We start from the raw sequence: 21,976 nt of genomic DNA on the forward strand, positions 1-21,976 counted from the left end.
TATCACATGTTGTTGAATTTCTGTCTAACTTTTGATTCTCTGATCGAACCTAATAACCTGCGAAGTAGGTTTAAAAAGACAAGTCACACTAAGTGAATTATGTGTAGCAAGTAAGACCTGAAAATGTCGGGGTTTGAACTTACGACCTTACGGTTATGAAATTTTATATATATATTAGTTATTTTAATTATATACTCCCTCCGACGGTCTAAAGAGACTCTTTGAGATTTTGTAGTAGATTAAGAAATAATAGGATTTTATTAGTTAGTGAAACTATGTAAGAAGTTTTGATATTTTTGTCATTTGACTTTACGTAATGAATGGTATGCGTGTAATTTAAGTAAAAGTGTATTTTGATATTGAAGTAAGATTACTTTTACTAAATTAGAAAAGAGATACTTTGGAGTGGAACAAACAAAAATGATAAAATAGGTACTTTCGTGGGACTGAGGGAGTAAAATTTTATTTTATTTTTTGAAAAATATTCTTCCAACTTTTTTCTTCAACACATTTTTTCCAAAATTACTAATATATCACATACATTCATTATTATTATATTTTTTACACAATTTCTCATACTTCATATAATAAAATATTTATTCAAATTATTTTACAAAACGAACACACCCTCGTGTTGAATGTATTTTAGTTCTTAAAATATATTTAATTTGTTTTTAATCAAATATAGTGTATTGTAAGCTAATTTATAACAACAATAAGTTTGTTCATTTAGTATTTTATAGTGAACATTTTTTTTCATAAATATTCATCTAAAACTTACTCTAAAGTCATCCATTCAAAAATTGCTCAACTATGATGTTTTGAAACGTTCAAGACGACACAAAAAAGAAAAAAAATTTTTAATGAAAAATAGCATTTAAAGAGTAACACATATATAATATATTATAATCTAGCATATGTAATACTCTTGCATGCTATAGGATCATAGATTAGTTTTACTAGCTCCCACTTACAAGTTCTCCCTACTATTTTATTATTGCAAATCTAGGTCTGTTATCATTTATTACATCCTTAAGTAGTTGTCTCTCCCTTAGCATTGCAAATCTTACATGTTGTAGGATTGTAGATTGACCTACTCACTAATATATTCTTCATTGAGCAAACGCAATGGTGTTGTATTAAAAAACCTTCGAGGCTTACGTGTTACTCATGTGTCAAGGGTTAATTTGTTCAGTGAAGTAAAATAAAAAAAAATGTCACATAGTAACTCATTATGACGATGCCCAATTCTTCTTTATCCATTTTCAAACCCTAAATCGGTGAAGAACGGTCTAACCAGGTTTTCAAATTCCAATAAGAAAAACTTTTAATTTTCACTTATTCTTTTCTTCTTTTTCTTCTCTTCGCTGGTTGGGTTTAGAGAGATTGGAAGATTTGGTGTAAATAGAAGTTTCGATCAAAGATTTAGGAGAAGAGTTTAAACGAAATCAACTCCTGCTCTGGAAATGATGTTTATGAAATTGGCAAATGTTGCTCAAAAATAAATGTTCTGAACTTGGTAAATGTTTCAAATTTTGGATATACACTGATTTTAACAATTACTACTCACTTCCAAAGCAGAGAAACCATAAACCCTTGTAGTGTTAAAGAACATTCCGAATGACGACAAGTTAGCCTATGACGAAAACGATTTCTGTCCCAACGTGATCCGACTGCAACGATTGTGACAACGACACCGGCGGTTGACCACTGCGACAAAGAAGACACAAACTTGTTCTTTTAGAAATAGTTTTTGGGGGGAGATTTTTAAGGGAGGAGGAAAGAGAGAGAAAGAGAAAAAGTACAATCTCAGATGACATCTACTGCACAAGCCCGGGTTGAAAAAACCGGTTCAAAAACAGCCTGATTTTAATGTGTAATATGTGATTTAATTTTTAACTTTTACAAAAACCACCTCAAGCCAGGTGGTGATGTCATCGAAAATAATTTTATTGCGTTTGCTCCTACTTAACACCCTGTCCAAAAATTTTTTATATAGTTTAATCGATGACTTAATTTCTACTCCATGCTGAAAAGGGTATTTTTGGTATTTTATATATATTATGTAAATATGTCTAATGTGTCGACTATTAATAGGCAGTAATGTAAATATATTATCCTCAATATCATTATTCATAAGAGTGTTTGTTTTGGTGTTTTAATTTAAAAAAAATAATAGTAACATATAATTAAAAAAAAGAAAAACCCATGCGTGTATAAGTCCAAAACACATCTAACTAAAGGCTTAATAGCAATTTGGTTAGAGGCAGGCAGGGAGAAAAGAGTCATTTAACAGAGTGGAGTGGTGAGTAAAGACTAAAGACAAGGCGCGCAGATCCATTCACATTTAATTCCAATTTGAGCAGAGCATTTAATTTTACGTTGTGCTGATCCTCTCTTTCTCTGTCAGTTGTTAAAACGTCACCATTCTTTAATCTATTCCTTTTTCTTAAATTAAAAAATAAAAAATCAATATATTATTATTATTTATTATTTATTTATTTATTTTTTTGATGAGGCGGGATCCGCCGACATCTACTCTTTAGTTCAGGATTTGTTTGGTTAGGATGTGTTTTCCAGGGGCGGATCTATCCTATATCTAGTGTAGCATGTACTACAGGTGATTTTTATATACCACCAAAAGAAATTTTTGTAATTTAATAATTACGCAACTATTAAAAATTTAGAGTGTCATCTTTTAAAATTTAAAATTGATCTTTATCCCAAATTTTTAAATAAACTGTTTAAATTTTATTTATAAAGTATACATATTTTTATTTTGGACCGTTGAATTATAAATTAAATATTTTATTAAATATCTTTTTTTCTTCTACAAATATCATTATACTACTCTTAACTATCTATTATAATTAAAATACTATTATTTATTAAACATTGCGCCAAAAATAAAAGTTTACTTTCTATTTCTATGTTGATGGAGGAAGTAATATTTAAAATGTCATCAATATCTAAATAATTAAAATTCAATCCAAATAAAATAATTCATTTATATTTTAAAATATAAATATACAAAAATAATTTTATATTATTATTATTTTTTATTTTAACTTTGTATATTGTGACGCCAGTAAAAAAAAGATTTTCTGAATCCGGCGCCGCTGTGTTTTCCTTCGAAGGATTTATTGAATGAATTTGAAATGCATGAGTGCAAGAAAATATCAATACCTACTAGCAAATGCCAAAACATGCACACATTAAAGGAAAGCTTTGTAAGATGGTGACAAGAATAGAAGATCATCATCTTCATCTTTGGATTAACCATTGTTTTCTTTAATTTTTCTTATACACCTTCTCTTCTATTGGGCCAGTTTGTATATATATTAGCTTAGCTCATTAGTAGAATTAGTCCAACTAGTTGTAATTGTCTTTGCCATGATGTCACTTAGAATATAGGCAAAGGCGAATCCAAAAATTTTTTTATTAGTTGCGCAATATATAAATTTAAAAATAAAATAATTTATAAGATTTGATTTATTAAAATAATAATAATAATGTAATATTATTTTATATATTTATATTTAAAAATATAAATTAATTATTTTTATTGAATTGGATTTTAATTATTTGAGTATTTATGATATTTTAAAATTTAAATTTTAAATAATTCACCTAATTTTTTAGGATAATGATGCAATTTTGAATTTTAAGGATACTCCAATTTTTTAGTAATAGCACATTATTAAATCATAAACATTTTCTTTTAATATAATAAAATCACCGGTGGCACGTGTCACTATTCCAGCAAAAGTGGATCCGCCCCTGAATGTAGGGATAGAAACAAATTGTATATAGCAGTGTACCTTACCATTTGCAATACTACAAATTGATCATTCTCCTCTTATTCTCTCATGTTCAACATTGTTTTTACATTGATAAATACGTAGGAATCCCCTTGATCTATAAAGGTGAAGGGTCACTCCATCTAACTCCACCTATCACCAATTAATTTTAGATTGGAAGTTCGAATCCTTTTTTAATTTGATATCAGAGTTATGGTGATAGAGACGGAACTACATGGGAGTTGAGGGCACTTGACCTCAACCCCTAAAATATAGGATTTTTTTAATATAAGAAATAATAAAATTATGTATTTTTATTATTATTATTTTGCTCCTTTTTTTTCAATTTTTTTTTTAGTGTAAAACATAATAATTTTTTTGTAGCTTTGTTGATTTATATTTTTAGGTTTTTAATTTTTTTAGTAGAAATTATTTAATTTTATTAAATTTTCTTAAATATTTCTCAAACAAATTAATTTTTAACTATTTTTTTTCTTTCTTTTTATTTATCCGATTGCATTGGGAGAAATCGAAAAGGATAATATTAAATAATTTAAAAAGTGAATTGACCCCCTAAATTTTAGGGCTGGTTCCGGCACTGATAGTGCCCGTATTGGGTAATGATCCTGGATGAATTTTTGATATTATCATCTCGATGGACAATGTTGAATATTGTCTCACATTGATAAATATGTGACAATTCCATTGATTTATAATTGGTTTTAGGTTGGAAGCCTAGATCCCTTCTTAACTGACGATATGATGTACCGAAAACTAGTAGGTTTTCTCGTGTTAATGTGATATTTTGAATGTAAAATTGATTTTTAATATAAAATAAAATATAAGTATTTGATTTGATACTTTTTGGGAGAAAAAATGAGATGAATAGCGAAAATTCGGGAAAATCTCCCAAAAGAACACACCTAATGTTAACAAGGGAAGATATCACATTTTCTATAAGTTTGATGACTTGTTATATGAAAAATTTGAAGGAATCTCGTCTGGAAGCAGTTGGACAATTCTTAAAATACGTGATGAGCACATTTGATGAAATATTGGTATTAATAAATCGATTATATTTATGATATTTTGTTGCATTGTAACAATTTGTCAGCAATATAATTGGCACAAAATGCAATTTTACCTATTTATTAAAGAATTTTTTTTTTTTTTACAAGATGAGATTAACGTTCATAAAAAGTGTAACTGCAAGAAAATTTTCGTCAACAAGTTAAGACATCGATATTAAAAATTAATTTTTATACCACCAAACTAAACCCTTTTTATTTATATATCAAATAAATTATACATATATAAATAGATAATGACCCCCTATTTACCATGGACCCTGGACGGACGCCACTCCCGTCTGCCCGTGCCCAGGGCCGGCCCTGCTCTTAATGGCCACTTCTTCGCACTAATAATCGTTCTATTTTTATTTTCATGTACTTTTTGTTTTACAGTATTAGCACAATACAAGCCAATAAATAAATATATCATAATACCTGCATATACCTTATAATAAAAATGACTACATAAAATTACATTTTTCACCCTTCAAAGAATGATTTGTATTATTTTTATTTGTTTAAACCTGTAATTTCTATCTAAAGTTTGTCTAAAACTGTAATTTAACTTGGTCCATTGTCCTTTTCCAAATTCAGTTTTTTGCCACCTATATATACCTTGTATTAAGAATGGCTAAGTAAAATTACATTTTGATCCTTCAAAGTATGATTTTGTATTGTTTTTATTTGTTTAAACTTGTAATTTCTACCTAAAGTTATAATTGATTTATCATTTTTGTGTTGGTGTTGTGACCTTTTAATATTATGTATAGGACATGGCTATAAATGAATTTTGGAAGAACCGAGAGACACTATGGTTAAAAACCGTTGATCGATTGGGTATAAAAAGCGGGCGATTTAATTTCGATGATTATATCTCAGTTTCATAATTGACTCATTGATGGTAAATTCTTCTTTCAGTAATTTTTCACCTATCTAATTTCGTTTTGTTTTTTCTGCCTCAACAAAATTCAAGAATTTCACATCAAAAGATGAACACACTATTGGTTTAGAATTTCTCAAGGTTATGTTGTTTTAGATTAGTTATTTTGAATTATTTTATGAGATTCTATTGAAAGCTTTTTAGTTTGTTGATAAAAAAATATTTTGGTTTATTGATTAATGCTTGAATTATTGTAAGCTTGGTGTTATGGAAATGCATATGAATTCTTCGAGAAAATGTTTTGTGGTTGTGCAATTGGATTATGACCTTGGGTGGAAAAATTGAAGTAATTTTTCAAAAATCCGACAATTGTGTTGTCCGATTGAGATTCTGTAGATCCATAGCCTTGTGGATGGTCAACATTTGTTGTTCAGTAAATGAAGATTATGTTGTACATATGTAAGATTACATTTTGATTTTTTTTCATCATATATCTTAGTTTTCATAATATGGAGAATATTAATTCTTTTTAATATAGAAAATTACATGTTATAAAAATATATGAACGGATCTAAAAGTTTTATTAATGAAATCGAGTAAAAACAAAAGTATTGCACTAGTTTTGGTTAGACTCAACTCCTAACCAACTCGAACGATAAATCGACACACAAAAAACACCTAATTAGCGACTACACACTTATAATCGGCCCGAAACAAACACGAGTCACACAAATTGAACCCCTTTAAGAACATACAAGACAAAATAAAACAAATACAAATGCCTAAATATTGAAGAGCCCTTTGCGGCTACGAACAACAAAAACAAGGGGTAAGAAACGCACCACAGGAACTCCACAAATTACAGGAGGAAGGCGCCGCCGTGAACCACCGGAAAAAGTCGCCAGAAAGGATGAACAAAGAGGTCGAGAGAGAGAGAGGGGCTAGAGATTTGATGAGTTAGAGCGAGAGAGTGAATGAGGGTTGTGCCCTCTCTCTCTATCTATATATACTCAGGGTCAAAGAAAGGCAACGGTCAGGATTTGAGACCTAGATCGAATGGTCAGGGATGCGCCTCACAGAAAGACGCGGATCCAGTGGCGGGTCGGGTCAAGCGACCGGGTAAGTATAAAGTATGTGAGCACAGGGTCAAGTAGGGACACGGGTCTCGGGTCACAACAGAGAGAGCGGTTCAGGCTAAGCGGGTCACGGCGCGGGTCGGCGGGTGTGGGTCGCAGCCATGGCCAAGGTTTAAGTGAGCTGCATAATTAAGTTGTATGTGCCTTATTTTTTTGGTGGATCTAATTGGATTAAAAAATCTAATATTATATATATCAATAATTCAATATAATATAATACAAATATAACAATTTTATAAAATAAACTATATATTATTTTTTTATGCGGTCGTAACGTACCACTAAAGACACTAGTATAAAGATATATGATGAAAAAAAAAATCAAAAGATAATCTTACATCTGTACAATATAATCTTCATTTACTGAACAACTAATGTTGACCATCTACAAGGCTTTGAATCTACAGAATCTCAATCAGACAACACAATTGTCGGATTTTCGAAGAAATACTTCAATTCTTCCGCCCAAGATCATAATCCAATTGCACAACCACATAAGCATTTTCTCGAAGAAGAATTCATCTGCATTTCCATAACACCAAGCTTACAATAATTCAAGCATTAATCAATAAACCACAATGTTTTTTTTATCAACAAACTAAACAGCTTTCAATAGAATCTCATAAAACAATTCAAAATAACTAATCTAAAACAACATAACCTTGCGAAATTCTAAACCAATAGTGTGATCACATTTTGATGTGAAATTCTTAAATTTTGGTGAGGCAGAAAAAACTCAACGAAATTAGATAGGTGAAAAATTTGTGAAAGAAAAAATTATCATCAATGGGTCAATTATGAAACTGAGATATATTTATCGAAATTAAATCGTCCGATTTTTACCCAGTCGGTCAACGATTTTAAACCATAGTGTCTCTCGGTTCTTCCAAAATTCATTTATAGCCATGCCCTATAAATAATATTAAAAGGCCATAACACCAACACAAAAATGATGAATCAATTATAACTTTAGGTAGAAATTACAAGTTTAAACAAATAAAAATAATACAAACCATTCTTTGAAGGGTGAAAAATGTAATTTTATGTAGCCATTTTTACTGCAAGGTATATGTAGGTATTAGGATATATAAAAGAAAAAGCACAAATCAAAACCACAACACTACCAAACGATGGATAAAGAAAAAAACGAGAATATTTATCGATCGACATAATTTAGATTTTATGATTAAGGGGAACAATTAACAAGACATGAATGACGTGTGTAATGTAATTTTATACCGATAACTTTATTTAATTTTTTTTTAAAAGAAAAAAAAATCGAATAAAAACAAAAGAAAGAAACTAAAACTAAAGGACTAAAACAAACACACACACATTGAATTAACAAAATGATTTGAGGATTAAGCTCCTTATTTTATATTTACATCGTTACTTTTACATCAAAATATAAGGACAAAAATATCGTTACATTACTTTTAACTATCAACTATAATTAAAATATTATTATTTCTTAAACACGACACAAAAATAAATATTTATTTTTGTATGAACAGTAGGAGTATTAGATTATTATTTTATATATTTTTTTTAATTAAAGATATTTATATAGATATTTTTTTTATTTATTCTCAATATTTATAAAATAAGATAAAAATAAGTATAATAATTAAAATTTAATATAATAATTTCATACATAACACACGGATTTACGCACTAATTAAATTATATATATATATATATATATATGATATCTTCATAAGAGGGGGAGGGTAAATTTATGATCAATTATGAATTCAAAATTTGCTCACACGTTGGAGTGAGGGCTTGTGTAGCTGTCTTTCCACGTCATAGTATTAAAAACAAACATAGTTTTAAAGTGCTACGTCGAATCGAATTTTTAGTGTTTATACTCGTCATTAACCTTTGCGAACAAGATTTGTGTTCATTCGTTAAGTTTTCAAACTCGTTCTTTGTGTTCGAGTCCAGTTTGTTAAAATTTTTATTGTTTGAACTCGTGTTCGTATTCGATTCGTTTAGATTCGATTAAGCTCGTTTGTCTATTTTTTTAATTTATATATAATTTTTTTAAAAAAAATTAAAATTATTTTATTTATTTATTTATTTATTTATAAATTATAATTTTATATGTATATATAATATTTATAATAAATATTGCGAACAGAGCTCGGACTTATTTGTTAACTAAACGAGTTGTTTATGTTGTTCGACTCGACTCGTTAATATTCGCGAACGAATTTTAACCGAATCGAATCAAGCCGAACCCATCCGAGTTCACAAACGGATCAGTTCATTTAACCGTTCTAAATATAGTACCGATTCAATAATCACTAATGATGCACTAATTAGCCCATGAATATTATTATTATTACTTGCTGGAAGATTAAGGGTTTGTTCAGAGAGAAGTTTTTGGAAATTTAAAAGTTTAGAAAAAGTAAAAAATTAGTATTTGATTTGATATTTTGTAAGAGAAAAAATATATTTAATGAGATATTTTTTGAAAAATATATAATATTAAATAAGTGAAAATGTGTTTGGGTAAACAGAGCCTAATTAACTTGTCCGAAAATAACAGTGACACAACTTGGGGTGTGTTTGTTTGGGGGATTGGATTAGATTTCCACTATTCATCCTATTTTTTTTTCAATAAAACATCAAATCAAACACTTACTTTTCATTTTTTATATTATACTAAAAATTAATTTTGCATTCAAAACATCACATCAACACATCGTACAACTATTCAAATTCAAAATTTTTATTGTTGAAATCCCAGTTCAAAATCCAAATCCTTACAAACACACCCCACATTAATTTATACAAAATAACATATAATAATTCCAACAATGACTAGTTTGGTGTGTCGGCAATGCAAATATCATCAAATTAAAATACCCGCTCATTTGCTATATTCATAAATAAATAAATCAATTATTCAAGTTGACGATCAAATTAACAATGATGAGATGAGATGAGATGAGATGACACCTTATTTGAAAATTCAGCCTCACCGTATTTACAAAATTTAATTTGAATTTATATTTAATCGAAGCCGTTGAAAAATCCACGTCACGGGAAGGTCGTTGATAAAGAGCATGGAATCCTTCCACTGGATTTGAGGAGGCTTGTTTTGAGTCCGTATTCGGTATTTCCGATTGATGTTTTTGACTGACTGATCCACGCCTTTTCAATGGCGGTTTCGGTGAGAATATGAGCAGAGCAGAGCTGCAGGAAGGCTGCGGAATTGAGCTGTGTGCAGACGGAGGAGAAACATGGCGAAATCAGCTGTATCGTGCTTGAGGATAATCGCCTGCGGCAGCGATTCCGTCAACGACGATCGTGAATCGCCGCCTGAGGTATGTATTTGGATGTACGATGCGTTTCATATATATCTCTCTCTCTCTAGACTCTACACACTCACACTACTGTTTGATCTATGCAGTATATTGTGTAGAATCGGTTATTTACAATTGTGTTGTTTTTTAGGGGGTGATTGAGTAAGTTCGTGCTATCTTATTTGAATATGCATTTTTTCTAGGAGACTTACGCATCTGGTTATTTGGATATTGTTTTAAGTTGATTTGGTTTCAAATAATTTGCTGCCTTTTTTGAATCGTATGGTAAAATTATAATGGTTTGTTTGATCATTTAGCTGTTTGAGCAGAGATCTACGGCAAACTTTGTAGAAATGCTATTAGGTGTGGACGTTGGTAAGATATTTGGATTCTTCTAGCAGTGGTTGTAAAGTTTGGCATATGGTTCCATGCAATTTTTGGTAGTGGTTATGCAATAGCCAACATAGTTTCCAAATTCTTGAACAAATGTTGAAGACAACAGTCCTAAGAATTTTGTAAACAATATCAAGAAACAAAAAAATGGATAGTATAGAGAAACGCAAGGGATTTTAAGTGGAAAAATTCAAATTTGGGGGAAAAAGTAGTTAGAACACAAGGAAGTTGCCTAAAGAGAAAAACAAGAGAGAGTGCTTGTAATATATATATATAATCCTTCCGTCTCTTATCTATCTATCCATTCAATTGTTTTTTACACGGAGTTTTAGGAATATTGGTATAATATGGGAGTGTAGTATTTAAAGTAGAAAAGACTAAAATAACATTATTAGTATTGTGTGATATAAAGACATTTGTCTAATATATTGTAAATTGTAAGAGTATTTTTTTAATGTCAATATAAAGTACAATTACTAAAAAAGAAATTGATACAGACAGACCAAAATAGAAAAATTGAAAGATTGTTAAGGGACGTTGATAATATTATACAGTGCAACATAGAAGCTCTAACTTAGAGTAACCAAGTCGAAAAAAGGAAACAACCCAATTAATGTTATGAGAATTCATATGTAACAGCTTTCTACTTCCATAAACATTCCCTTAAATGAGGACCACAAAGTACCTTAAATTAATAAAGTTACTGTTGAATTCATATTTTTCCATGTTAATGCAATGCAGCAGTTAGCTATTGCAACTGCAACAAGAATCAATGTCTGCAAAACTGTGCTAGTTTAGTTATTTACTCACTTTGGGGGATATTTCTTTCATTTCATTCATTTCATTTCTATTCTTTCTGAAATCATTTGTAGATCAAGTCTTCTTCAAGTGGCCGCCGTGGATGGAGTTTTCGGAAGAGATCTGCTCGGCACAGAGTGTTGAACAACTCTGTGGTATCCGAAATACCTTCTTTCGAAAATAAAGAACACCATGAATCCACTGCTCCCAACTTCCAGGTGCAGCCTAATTCGACATTGCTGGATAATACATCTGCAGTTCAAGGGACACATGAGATGAATGAGTTGCAACCTAAAACAGTTGTAACAACAGTTGACGGCGACAGTATTATCGTAATTCAAACAGCTATTAGGGGATATCTGGTGAGTTTTTATCGTACATACCATGTTAGATACAATTCCTTCTTTCAGGTTAACTAGTTGCACTTACAGCAGTCAAAATGTATCTTATCAGGCCCAACAAGTTCTATTGAAGCAGAAGCATGCCATTAAATTGCAAGCTGTTGTTCGAGGACATTTAGTTCGAAGACATGCTGTTGGAACTCTTCGATGCATTCAAGCCATTAGCAGAATGCAAACTCTTGTAAGACTGCGTTGGAGCCGTCTCCTTGAAGAAGAATCAAGCACTTCTGAGCATCAGAATGGAGACAGTGGACAAAATTCTCTCAACCCAGTGATCTTGGTAACATTTTAATCAAATTTCAAGTTGTGTTTGTTAACAGGATTTTTCACTTCTGAGTCTTGTCACACTATGTTTTTAGGATGAGCAGCCACTAAAAATGATCATGAATTTTCACCAAGTGATCAAAGAAACCCAAAATTTTCTTTCAAGGTGTAGGCTTTTATATCGGTGTTAAAATTTCTTAGATTTGTACCGTAGGCCTTAACTGATAATAGAATAGTAGAATATACATTTTTGGTTTTCCTCAAGCGAGTCCATATAATAGATTTTTCGAGTAAATTCGTGTTCCATAGAATTTAAGGTGTACCATTTTGTTGATGTTTGTGTTTGTGCTCGCTTTCTAAAACTTATCTGCCTTCGGAAAGATCATTTTCAGCTCAAGTTTAGGGATGATAATGGGTAGGGTAGATCATATAGTTCAAATTATTTAGGTTTTGAGTCGGGTCTTTAATAAATCTTTTTGGGTTGGATCGGATCAGAGTTTAATATCAGACCCTATACAATCTGAATACGAATCCGGATCAAATTAATCAAAATAAAAAATTTTATTATTTTTTTGCTTTTAATATCTATTTCAGTTTTCTTTTAACTTTGGTGGTGTCGGAAGCGGCAGAGGATATATTGGTGAAGATTTATATTTGTTGTATATATTTTTAGTTTATTTTTTAAAATAAATAAATATTTTTTTAAGTAGGTCCGTCGAATTAAACTTGTATTGAAATTTTTTTAATTTGACGGGTCTGACGGTCCGGCAGATCTAGCGAGTACATCACGAGTAGGATCGAGTACATACAAATCCAAGTATATTAGAGTCTGAGTAAGATTTTAGATCCAACAATATACATACGGGTAGGGTCCTAGACTCACCTGTACCCGACCCATTGTCATCCCCGCTTAACTTATACTATCTTATCTTATTTATGCTCTTAACTTATAGTATCTTATCTTATTTCAGAAGAGCAGAGGAACAGCAGAGGCAAATTCAATGTGTACTACTAATGATGATAATAATAATACTTCCATTGAGAAGATACTTAGCAATAAATTTGCTCGTCAGGTAAATAAATGCATACCAGCACTATATATATATATATATGTTTGATATTCTGATCTCTTTTTCATGTTACATAGCTGAGCAAAAGCATCTAAGTCCTGACTATGTATAATTGATTGTGATTTAAGCTTATGGAATCAACACCAAGGACTCAATCTCTAGGAATTAGATGTGACCCTTTGAAATCTGACACTGCCTGGAAATGGCTTGAGAGATGGATGTCGGTTTCGTCGAAGGTTGCCGGTGAACCACCACCGGAGACTGAAGACTCCGAAGGCAGTGGGAGAATCTCAGGTCAATCCGAACATAATGATTCAGACAAGTTTGAGCTACGGTCATCGGTTATGAGCTCGTTAAGTCACCCGAAGCTGCCAATAATTGATGAATCTGCTGGATATGATATAAAGCAGCAGCCTGATCCTACTGGGATGAAAGAAAAGGTTCTGGTATCAGATGTCGACACAGAAACTCTCCCGGAAAATGCGGCTGAGCAGGAATGCAGACCTGATCGGGGACATCTTGTCGCCGAGCTGCCTGAAACTGAGAAATTTTCACTGCAAGGAAGCAGCCCCACTTCTTGTGCCGCTCCATCGTCAAAACATGACGAACTGAGTTCAGACACAACATCTTCGAATAAGATAGCTCCTGCTTCAAATAATTCAGCTATTCAAGTTTCTCGACCTGAATGTGGCACCGAACTTTCCATTTCTTCTACTCTCGACTCAACAGATGTACCGAAGAGTGGAGCCATTGCCCTCCCACAGGAATCTGAAGTTTTAGATACGACAGACCATCCCGGAGGCAGAGGCCGTTCAGGGCATGTAATCGATGATAGTAATTCCTACACATTAGGAACTGAATTATCGTATCCCTCCACGAATGAGTTGGAGAGCCACAAAGGCACCGAGTCAGTCTCAGGTGAATGTACTAACCCTTTAGTGGCTGCAGACTCACCACAGTTCAAAAAGCTCGAATCAGATCAACACAAGCTTCATGAGAATACCAAATCCGATGTACGCCCCTCAGTGCACAAGTCATCACCTGAAACTTCTCCAATTAGCCTTAAAAGAGTCACGGAATCTCCGGTAACACCTTCTGGACAGATGTCACCTGAACCTGAGAAAAGCACGGGCAGCAGCAATAAGCAAGAGGCCAAACACAGGAACACCAGAGGCGCAATACCAAAGGATCGTAAAACGGGAATGAGGCGCAACTCCTTTGGTTCAGCAATGCCTGCTCGTGATGAGCATCAGGACCGGAGACACAGCAGCGGCAGTATTTCTCGACCAAGTTATATGCAGGCAACTGAATCAGCAAGAGCTAAAGCAATAGCTAATGGATCTCCAAGATCAAGTCCGGATGTGCAACACAACAATATCCACATTAAAAGTAGGAGTTCGCCGCCCAGTACAAATGAGAAACAAGGTTCTCCTAATGTCCGGCGTTCTCTATCTCTTGCCCAGCAGAATTCAAAAGCGATTGGAGCGCAATCTCCTCAAGGTACCGATATCTAAACTATTTCTTGCTATTTTCAGATGTGCGTTGATTGTTGTTCTTGGCTATTTACACCTTTACCAAGCATGATTTCCTTGACATGGTACGCTAAGGCTGGATAATTAAGAAATTTAATTCATAACAGAGGCAAGAACTTGCATAAGCTACACAATACAATTTCTGCATTTAAAATCAACAACTGTCCGCATGTGTGTTATGTGTCCTTATATCTACTTATTTATGTGTTGGATTTTAACTTGATTTAGAGAGGAAGTGGCGGGTATGAAAACCGAGTCTCACAATCAAAACTGATGACACTGAAGGGGTTCTAGATGGATATTTGGCTCTCTCGACTTCTTTTATGATTTGTGTTGTGCATTGTTTCCATGCAGCCTATGCATCATCTACAGCATTCTTTTTTTCTTCATGTAAAGACAATAAGATTGCATGTAAACTACCACATTGTTAATTCTTGCATTTTCGTCTCATCTAATCTGTCTTGATCTTTTAGCACTTGACTTTAGATCTCTATTCTATTTATTAACATAAATGCTACATTATCTATACAAGAAAAGAGGGAACAAATCAAAATTTATACAAGATCTCGTATAATATCAATATTCCTCTGTATAGTGTAGGTAGAGTGTTTTTATTCTGATGAAATACAATAACAGGCAGGCATTCACTAACCATCAAGATTGTAGCCCTTTATTAGAAACAGACAACAGTAATATTAAGTGCTCCAAAATAAACACACAAACTGAGACTTGAGGTTCTGTTTCGTACCTTCGAAATCTGATATACAGAAACAAGGCTGTTGTAGTAGCTACTGTCATTGAGAATCATCGATCTTCTCGCCGGACTGTGTTTGGATTAGACATCAAGTCCATCATCATCTTTTCTGGCGAGTCTTCCCAATTGGCAAATGTTTTCAGGTCAACCTCCACAATACAGTAGATGAAAAATGAGCCAAGGAAGTGACATGAATGTTATGTTAATAGATGAAGTTAAAACAGAGCCTTGGGTGACGTTTCGGCTACCTTCCGCCTCTGCTCGGTGAAAAGTTCTTCCCGCTTTTTATAAGCATCTTGGAATTTTCGAGCAGCCCGGCCCCCTAATCCCCATGCCTCTACTTCTAACACCAAGGCTTCAGTAGGCAAGAACCCCTGTAATCACAAGTTCAAATAAGAGAAATGGAAAACTCAAAAACGGGTATTACGACATAAAAGCTTAAAGAGGATGCAGATTTGAAGAAATTCAACACTATGTGGTGCCATATGTGCCAATGGGTTTGGCTTGGCACTTTTCTCTATCGAAACAGAAGCTCTGTATTCTCACTCAATGGAATATTAGTCTATATACCTGATTTGGGAAAAGGGCTCCATGTTGATATGTTTTATCAACCGCATGATGCCGTACGGTAACTCTAGCAAAATCCTCATCGATAAATATGCGTTCATTTCCAGTAGATCCACCAAATGCAATTCCCACTGGTTTTGGGTGAGGTTCATACACTCTACCAGTTGTATGCAAATGGCTATAGACAAAGTTCTTCTCCCTTCCTGCAAAACAGTAGATGGCCCATTAGCTTAAATACGACAATCAAAAGTTCTAATCAAAGAGAAGTAAATTTCTCGACTCACCAAAAGATAAATATGCATGAAACACCGGAGTTAATGCGTAGAGACTGCCGGATGTTCCATAAAACATCTCCTTACTTTCAAAACCCTGATGAGTGAGTGCACCAATGACCCATCTTCTTCCATCGTTTAACTCCTTGCAGGCTGAGATAAGTAATAGTAAAGGACCATTGTAGCCTTCAATATTCGACCAAAATCGGTTGATACCTTTCCCATGAACTGATGACCTGCATGTCGGCATAAGACACAAGGTGTTAAAAGAGAAATCCATTCCCATTTGAAACTTTTCTATAAAAATTGAGAAATGCATTGATTCTGCATCAACTAACCTGTAAAGTATGTTCTCATTCACTTCATCAATGTCACTTGGGAAGCAAATCTTTGACATCTCTTCATGTATGTTACCTCTTAGGGTAAGAGAGATGGCCCAGGCCATTCCACTAGTCAAAAGTTTACTTTCTGAAACTGATGATAAGGATCTTTCCTCAGAAGACGAGCACGATTGCTCTGATATTTCCTGCCATCAATTGAAATAAAAATAATGTTTGTCAAATGCAAGCAGTAGGATTCTTAAGAGACGGAGTTACAGAAAGATTGTCATTTACCGTTCAACAGATCAATAACAACTGCTAGAACAAAACTATCAGACATTCTAATCTGGACAAGATCAAAATATAATATTATCCATAGATTAAACAAACTTAAGAATTAGTGTACCTATAGCAACAAGAAGAATGACAATGTGCATTCTATCCGATGTTGTTTTAAGCTTACAACATCGCATTAGTAAATCTAATGCAGCATTTGATTCAGTATAGCAATGAACAGAAAATGCCTTTACCCCAGTTCAAATATGGTACATAGTTAAAAACATAAAATCTCATAAACCCTTTTTGTAGCTCATGTATATCTCTATTTTCCCCGGAAGTACAAAAGTTGTGCTACCAACAAGGCTAAGGTAAGAAAAGAACAAAAAAACTTGTAGTTGCATTAGTAACTGCAGTTTCAAAAGTGAGAATAACATTGAGGTTTAAAGATTTAAGACACATGTACGGCGTATAGTCTCCAATTCCTACTTACTGCCATTAAAACATTCGACAAAATTATCAGCACAATTCAAGAAGTAATTAATTCACTACCTCATGAGCTGCAGAGTAGCAAAGTCTTGTATGGACGAATTCTGTCAAACAATCTGCAAGGTTTGGTACTGTCTTCAATGCCCACATATGACATTTCGGAGCATGAAGTTGAACATCCAATTTAGAAACAGAAGAATCCCAAAAGTCCAATTTATTGCCCTCTTCCACACATGATTCAATAGCTGATAATACAAGATGAGAAACATCCGGAACACGGCATTCCCTTCCACTCTTCTGCATATTCGATCTCAATGCTCTAGAATCCCACGAAATAATCCAACTAATCCAAAGAAGCATAACAACATCATGCGTAGAAAACAAACCACTTATCTTACAATCCCCATCATACACCTCGAATTTCAAACCAACCGAAATCCCAGCCTTCGAACATGTCACAGTAAACACTTGCAGTAAATTATTGAGTAATGCCGAACCAGCCGCCCTGGCGCAACACTTGGTGTATCCCCTCAAGAATTCAATCCAACTTACTCCATCCTTATCGGCCACAAAAAACAAGTCTACTATCGTAGATCCGAAATGAGTAAATAGTAGAGGGAATTCCTCAAACATCACATCTTGCTCAAACTTCAACCTCTCGAAAGTCAATTCAAAACATTTCTGCAAACGGTATACCGAGTAGAATGATCAGATTAAAACTTGACAAACAATCCTTCTTGTTTTAAACAAACACCAAATGGAATCATATGTACAGAATATTTTCCATTTATTTCTCAACAAAGAACAATCAAACACTATAACATTTACAAAAAATGATTCAACTGAATGAGAGATCAAACAGAGGTTTCATAAAAGTTTTCAACACACCATAGATCATCCACACAAGCACCTAAACCTAATAATCCAGAGAGCATTAATCAAAAAGAAACAGCAAAAAGCTTGCACTAATCCAAATCATCACAGAGCGTCATAATCGCGTTCTCTTTCAACTCATAGAAAAAAAATAATAATAATAATTACAACAACAAAAAATCAAAGCGATTTCGTTTCCATTTCCTGGAATCCGATTCCGAGCACATGATTTCCTTTCCCTGAAGTACCTGAAGAGACTGTATGGGAATCGATTTAGTTTGTGGATCAGACAGAACAGAAAACGCCTTTTCGAGTGAAGGAAGGGCTCCAGTCGACGCAGCCAGCGATTGTACTTCACGCAGCTCCGGTGATACCTCCTCCTCCCTCGACGATGACTGCCCCATCCTCCAGACTCCTCCTTCCAACTCTTCTATGCTCTGCACTTTCTTCTTCCGAACAATAACGATCCTTCCGGAATCTCAACGATGGAGGCAATCAACGGATTTTACCGCGACAATATATAGAGAGATTTTAAGATCACGAAAGACACCTGTCACCAATCGTCTTCGGCTTTACGTCATTTGAGCTTCAAGCGATGGGCCTATTGCTTTTGCTATTGGGCTGTATTAATGGGCTTATTGGGCCAATTGATTTTGTATTGGGCTGCTTAATTATGGGCTTAGTTGGTGTGTCTTGTTATTGCTAGGGCCTTCACAATGGTAAATTAAGGGTAAATTATTTGATGAATTTAAAGTATTTTATTTATTGTGTTAATATAAAATTTGAATGAAATATCATTTTTATCCAAAATTTATTTATTTATTTTATTCAAAAAAATTATTTAAGATATCGTATTTCTTTTATTTTTATAAAATTTACATTATTGAGTTCATATTTACAATCAAATATTAGTTTTGGATCAAAATGATATTTCGTACAAACTTTATATTAACATTTCACACAATAAATAAAATAGATGGTATTTTATATATTTTTATTAAAATACAATAGAGTGTTATATAATTTACTCATTATTAGAGTATTTTATTCGAAAAAAAAGAGTATTTAAATATGATGTTTTATATGAAAAAAAATTAGTACTCCTTCCGTCTAATTTCTATTGTCCTAAAGTATATTTGCACGGTTTTTTAAGTGATTGTCTTTTTGTTATGATTTGACAAATTTGCCCTTAATCGTATGGTAGAGATTAAAAGTAATAAATGAACGAAGGGTAAAAATGTAAAATTTGTGTTTAAAAAAAAAATAAAACAATAGTTGTTGAACGTCCCAAATAAAAAAATAGGACATTAATTTATGGACGGAATGATCATATTTTCACTCAAAATAATGAACTTTTATATAGAAAATTAATTAAAATAACATAACCTTCTAAAATAATATAAGCTTCCCCTTATTTTAAATTAAAATACTTCATATGTCTACCTAGTCTTTAATTTTGGTACATAGTTAAAAAAAAAAAGTTATATTTAAATATTAGTTGAAGCGTATTTTTAATTTATAAATATTTTTACCCTTTATTTTAATTTAGTACAGTGGTGAGAGTCATATTGACTAATTAAAAAAGAAATATATGTTATGTTTGAGAGCAACTACAGTGGTGAAATTAAAATTCAAATTTTGATGAACAATACACAATGTGCTAATAAACAATACACGATATTATTATGATAATACAATATATCATTTATAATAGGGTAAATTATATAACATTTTCTTATGTTTTAATAAAAATGCATCAAACACTTTGTATTTTATTTATTGTGTGAAACCCCTTATCTCAATGTAAAGTGTGTACGAAACACAATATTTATCCAAAACTAATTTTTTGTTCTAAATAAAGACTCAAATTACACAAGTTTTATACAAATAAACATTGTAAAATTTTAAATATTTTTTTTAAATAAATAAATAATTGATCAATCACTTATTTTTATAATTTTTGTAAAAAATCATTTAACAATTTGTCTTCAAAAAACTATAAAATAAAGGATTAATCAATTATTTATCTATTTATTTTATTAAAAAAAATATTTAAGATATTTTACTTTTTTTATTTGTATAAAACTTATATAATTTAGGTCTTTATTTAGAACCAAACGTCAGTTTTGAACAAAAAAGGTGTTTCGTGCAAATTTTACATTAACACAAGGAAGTTACATGCAATAAATAAAATACAGAGTGTTTTGTGCAATCTTACGTGTCAGCACCTATACTACATACAAACAACACATGTTCTTAATAAAGGCGTGTGCTGTTTGTTCAGAATTATACATGTGTTGTATAAGAGTATGCTATATGCTAAAATCAACAATTGTGTATGTTATATGTGACTATAGCATGTGCTATTGATTTGTGTATTATATTTGTATTATATTAATATAAGAGGTGTGTTGTCATAAATAATACAGTGTGCTGTTTGTTATTATATGGTGTGTTGTTAATTTATATGTTGTATTTATATTATATTAATATAAGAGATATGCTTACTGAAGTAATACATTGTGTTATTTGCTATTATACTATAACTGCTGTCAATATATATATACATACAACATATGAACTAACAAAATATGATATAGTCTCACACAACAAATGCAACAATTGATTTTAATACATGACATACTCATATACAACACACGTTATAATTATAAATAAACAACACATTCTTTATTACAATAAAAATACGTGTTATTTCTATATGTTACGTGCGTTCATCTGAAAAATCAATACAGTTCAAATTAACCTCCTAACCCTTCCCTTTATGTTTGGGTACACTAAAATTACAAAAATATACTACATTCGTCATAATTCAAAGTATCAATTTTACCATTTTTGTCTATCATATTTCAAAGTATATATATTTTATATTTTAGAAAAAATAATCATATATTAATATCAAAATACCCTTAATTTTTATCTAAATTACAAATATAGTATTATACATAGGTATGTCAAATTGACATGGGGCGGGTTAGCCCCGGACCCGGTCTTAATGGGGTGGGTTCGGGTCTAAAAAATTTGGTTCGGGACGGGTCGTGGATTTTGAGTTTTAGACTCGGCCGGGTTCGGGGCGGGTTACGGGTTTACTATAACCCGCTCCACCCCGGACCCGGACCGAATCAAAATATTTTAATAATTATTATAATTTATTTATATTTTTATACAATATATATTATATTATTTTAAAAAATATATATATAAAATAGAACTTTAATTCTAAACCAAATTTATCTTCGCATTTGTTTCTCCTACAATTCTCTTTATAATCGCGACTATTGCTGACCACATCACTACAGACTATCGTCAACATTTTATTGTTCTTTTTTTGGTACGATGACGCATATTTTTTTTAGTATTAAATTATTTTTAAAAAAATTATTTTATTCTTTTTTTAAAAGAAAAAAAAACGGGTTTGTCGGGTTGGCCCTGAACCCATAGGATTCGTAGCGGGACGGGGCGAGTCTTGGGTCCTAATATTTTTTAGCGGGGTGGGTCCCGAGGCCTGCAAAATCCGTCTCGAACCCGCCCCGTTAACATCCTTAATTATATATACAATTACTTTATACATAAAGTCAAATGACAAAAATATCAAAAATTCATATACACTTCCACTAACTAATAAAATATTATTATTTTTTAATATATTACAAAACCTTAAAAAGTCCATTTTATTTAGAACGGAGAGAATATATATTTTAAATGGACAACTATAAAACGACAATAGCATATATTTAATATAATATAAA

At 32.1% G+C, this 21,976-nt stretch overlaps 2 protein-coding genes across 5 annotated transcripts; one reads left to right on the forward strand and one right to left on the reverse strand.

Moving 5' to 3' along the window:
- The first annotated feature begins 9,955 nt into the window (after positions 1-9,955).
- On the forward strand, positions 9,956-15,108 carry LOC127264375 (protein IQ-DOMAIN 32-like). Its single transcript, XM_051293855.1, has 6 exons — positions 9,956-10,221; positions 11,466-11,753; positions 11,845-12,072; positions 13,028-13,129; positions 13,255-14,626; positions 14,887-15,108. Exons 1-6 carry the CDS (start codon positions 10,138-10,140, stop codon positions 14,904-14,906), a joined length of 2,094 nt encoding a protein of 697 aa, XP_051149812.1. The 5' UTR covers positions 9,956-10,137; the 3' UTR covers positions 14,907-15,108.
- LOC127264377 (uncharacterized) lies at positions 13,131-18,743 on the reverse strand. Of its 4 annotated transcripts, XR_007841672.1 has the most exons (9): positions 18,458-18,743; positions 17,400-18,017; positions 16,590-16,777; positions 16,264-16,487; positions 15,983-16,182; positions 15,661-15,786; positions 15,407-15,561; positions 14,059-14,734; positions 13,131-13,967 (listed from the first exon to the last, which is right to left on the reverse strand). XR_007841672.1 is itself a non-coding variant. In XM_051293856.1 (7 exons), exons 1-7 carry the CDS (start codon positions 18,611-18,613, stop codon positions 15,463-15,465), a joined length of 1,611 nt encoding a protein of 536 aa, XP_051149813.1. In that variant the 5' UTR covers positions 18,614-18,742; the 3' UTR covers positions 15,199-15,462. The 4 variants fall into 4 exon arrangements, 1 of the variants encoding a protein (XP_051149813.1); XR_007841671.1 differs by having other exon boundaries at positions 13,131-14,242; XR_007841670.1 differs by having other exon boundaries at positions 13,131-14,734.
- Positions 18,744-21,976: the final 3,233 nt, after the last annotated feature.

The sequence above is a fragment of the Andrographis paniculata genome, unplaced genomic scaffold (genome assembly GCF_009805555.1).
Source record: "Andrographis paniculata isolate CXL003 unplaced genomic scaffold, ASM980555v1 Contig70END, whole genome shotgun sequence".
Classification (NCBI taxonomy): domain Eukaryota; kingdom Viridiplantae; phylum Streptophyta; class Magnoliopsida; order Lamiales; family Acanthaceae; genus Andrographis; species Andrographis paniculata.

Coding starts and splice junctions, on each gene's coding strand:
- LOC127264375 (XM_051293855.1), top strand. CDS start 10,138: ATGGCGAAATCAGCTGTATCGTGCTTGAGGATAATCGCCTGCGGCAGC. Junction 11,754..11,844: donor CAGCTATTAGGGGATATCTG/GTGAGTTTTTAT, acceptor GTATCTTATCAG/GCCCAACAAGTTCTATTGAA. Junction 13,130..13,254: donor GCAATAAATTTGCTCGTCAG/GTAAATAAATGC, acceptor TTGTGATTTAAG/CTTATGGAATCAACACCAAG.
- LOC127264377 (XM_051293856.1), bottom strand. CDS start 18,613: ATGGGGCAGTCATCGTCGAGGGAGGAGGAGGTATCACCGGAGCTGCGT. Junction 16,183..16,263: donor TCATGCATATTTATCTTTTG/GTGAGTCGAGAA, acceptor ACTGTTTTGCAG/GAAGGGAGAAGAACTTTGTC. Junction 15,787..15,982: donor GAGCCCTTTTCCCAAATCAG/GTATATAGACTA, acceptor TTGTGATTACAG/GGGTTCTTGCCTACTGAAGC.